A 2,268-nucleotide genomic window follows, 5' to 3' on the forward strand; every position below is an offset into this window, starting at 1 on the left:
CCCGTCTGGGCTCGGCGCCCCCGCCCACGGCCGCCCCGGATCCTGCAGCAGCCCCGGGAGCGGCCGCAGAGAGCACTTTAGGAAAGTTTCGTCCCCGCTCCGCAGCGGCCAGAACTGCCTCCGCTTCTCTGGGCTACGTTTCCGTAATTGAAAGCTGCAAAGCAGAGAAGGGAGGCAGCCCGCCGTTCACGCCGGTAGGTTCAGTGCGGGGTGAGCCGAGGCAGAAAATCCTGGGGCTCGTGCATCCGGGACCAGCCCCGTCTCAGGCCCGAACCGTCCTCACCTCCTGCATCGTCTGCGGCCCACGAACCTACACAGATAGTTTAGATCGTGTTCAACATCTGGCGTTAAAGCTTGAGGAAGAGAAATCACCACAGGACTTTGTTTTTACGACCTAGTTTAAGTGTTGTCAGGTGGGTTTACTCAATAAGTTAACTCCTTCCAACAGTCTGGTTGCCCAAACGCCCGCCCCTCCTTTTTTTTTCTTTCTTTTTTTTTTTTTTTTTTTTTTTTTTTTAGAAAAAAAAAACATCTTTAAAGATGTTGCTCAATTCCCTTCTTGCATAGTTTATGATGAAAACTGTGTTGTTGTGTCTTCATTTCTGTCGGGCTCAGGGTGGGCCAGCAGACACGTGTGTGCACTCATTAAAGGGGGGCAGTCACCAGCCCTCGGGTCTGCAGCCATCCATGCTGAGTCACAAATACCCTCCTCGGGAAATGAAATCCTCGGAATGCCCTTTAAAATTAGCTCGCAGCTTTTGCAGGGGCGCACACACTTACACCAGAGCCACACAGGGCTGCACGCCATGGAAATTACAGAGCACAGGGAATAACTCGTGGCTGGATGGACAAACGCCCCTGGTGAGCGCCCTGCCCCTTCCCGAGTCATTTTCCCCCAGTGCCGCTGCCCCTGCAGCCCAGAGTCTAAAATACGACTTTAGTCCTCTTCCCAACAGAACAATCAGCAACCTTCGCCTAAAGGGTTCCAGACCCTCACGGTGGGAATAAGCAATACGCTTAATTTAAAATTCAAGCAGGATACTTATTGGAGGAAAAAAGGGAAGGGGCAAAAACTTCATTTGACACAAGATGATAACCGCCTTCAGGAAAATGCATTTTAAGTTCTCAGTAGTTAATCATTAAAGCTTTAAACTCGTGGAATCAGTCCATTCAAAAGAAACTTCCTAAACCCGATCTTCCCGTGTATCTGATGCAAAAGAACTAGGGGCTTGTGTTATATTTATAAATCATGCCCTCCTTTACAAAGAAAAAAAAAAAAAAAAGCGTTTCAATGTAGACCCGCATCAGTGCCAGCGGCAGATCTGCAATTCCGGAGGCTTCCCTCCCCCCACCCCCCCTTGAGCTAGCAAGACAGAGACAGACCGAGACAGAGAGAGGGAGAGACCCCTTCCCGCATCCCCCGCCCAGCCACCTTCTCGGTAGTTACAATCCGAACATGCCAGCACGGACAGTAAAGGGTTAATGGTGTACCTACCAAATCGGCTGTGGTCTTTCCTGGTTCCCTGGATAGTACCATTGGGGAAGATTTCTAAGTGAAATCCAGTCCTGCAGTAGAGCTGCCTCCGCCTGAGAATCCCCTTTAAATGATCCAAGTCCGTGACTGCAGGTCCCCTGGGAAGCCCCCCTGCTTCGGACTGACCCAGGTGGTCACTTAACAAAACCGGGCTGTCCGCCGGCAACACGGGCACATTCCCAAACGGTGCCGCATCCTGCGCACCGAAATAGTTCCCAACTTCACCTAGGGGAGCCATCGGAAGACTCGGCTTTCGGAGCACAGCGATAAACAATAATGATGGTGCCAACCCAGGAGCTACTAGGCGAGGTATATCCAACTCCCCTCCCTTACTGCAGCTGCAGAGAGAGAAAAACGGTCCTTTTCTTCAATCCATTAAATGGATAAATAAAAGTCATCTGCTGCTTCACTGGCACAGGTTCAAGGTCAAACCACGGATGGTCTAAGAAGCCACCACTTTATACTCACACACTGACATACTGATAAACGTATCTATGTATCTCTACAGATAGATTCCCCGGCTCTCAGCAGGCAGGAAGGTCTTCATCCCATCCGACCGTAATAAGGAAAAAAAATCCGTAGTTTCTCCATTTGGTTTGAGATCAGAATGACCATAGCAACTTAAATGCCTAGGCGTTATTATAGGGGTTTTTAAGATGCACGGGCTACGTCAGAATTTACGGATCCAGGAAGGCATGCGCCGTTTTCACTCTAACCGACTCTGCAGATATCAG

At 50.1% G+C, this 2,268-nt stretch overlaps 1 protein-coding gene across 1 annotated transcript in view; it reads right to left on the bottom strand.

Moving 5' to 3' along the window:
- The window catches only part of FGF9 (fibroblast growth factor 9), a 24,959-nt gene extending 23,016 nt beyond the window's left edge, over positions 1-1,943 (bottom strand). The window contains exon 1 of the mRNA XM_007464500.1: positions 1,496-1,943. Within this exon, the coding sequence (XP_007464562.1) occupies positions 1,496-1,772 (277 nt within the window). The 5' untranslated portion in view covers positions 1,773-1,943. The remainder of the gene's footprint in view (positions 1-1,495) is intronic.
- Positions 1,944-2,268: the final 325 nt, after the last annotated feature.

The sequence above is a fragment of the Lipotes vexillifer genome, unplaced genomic scaffold, assembly GCF_000442215.2.
Source record: "Lipotes vexillifer unplaced genomic scaffold, Lipotes_vexillifer_v1.1 scaffold2116, whole genome shotgun sequence".
NCBI lineage: Eukaryota > Metazoa > Chordata > Mammalia > Artiodactyla > Lipotidae > Lipotes > Lipotes vexillifer.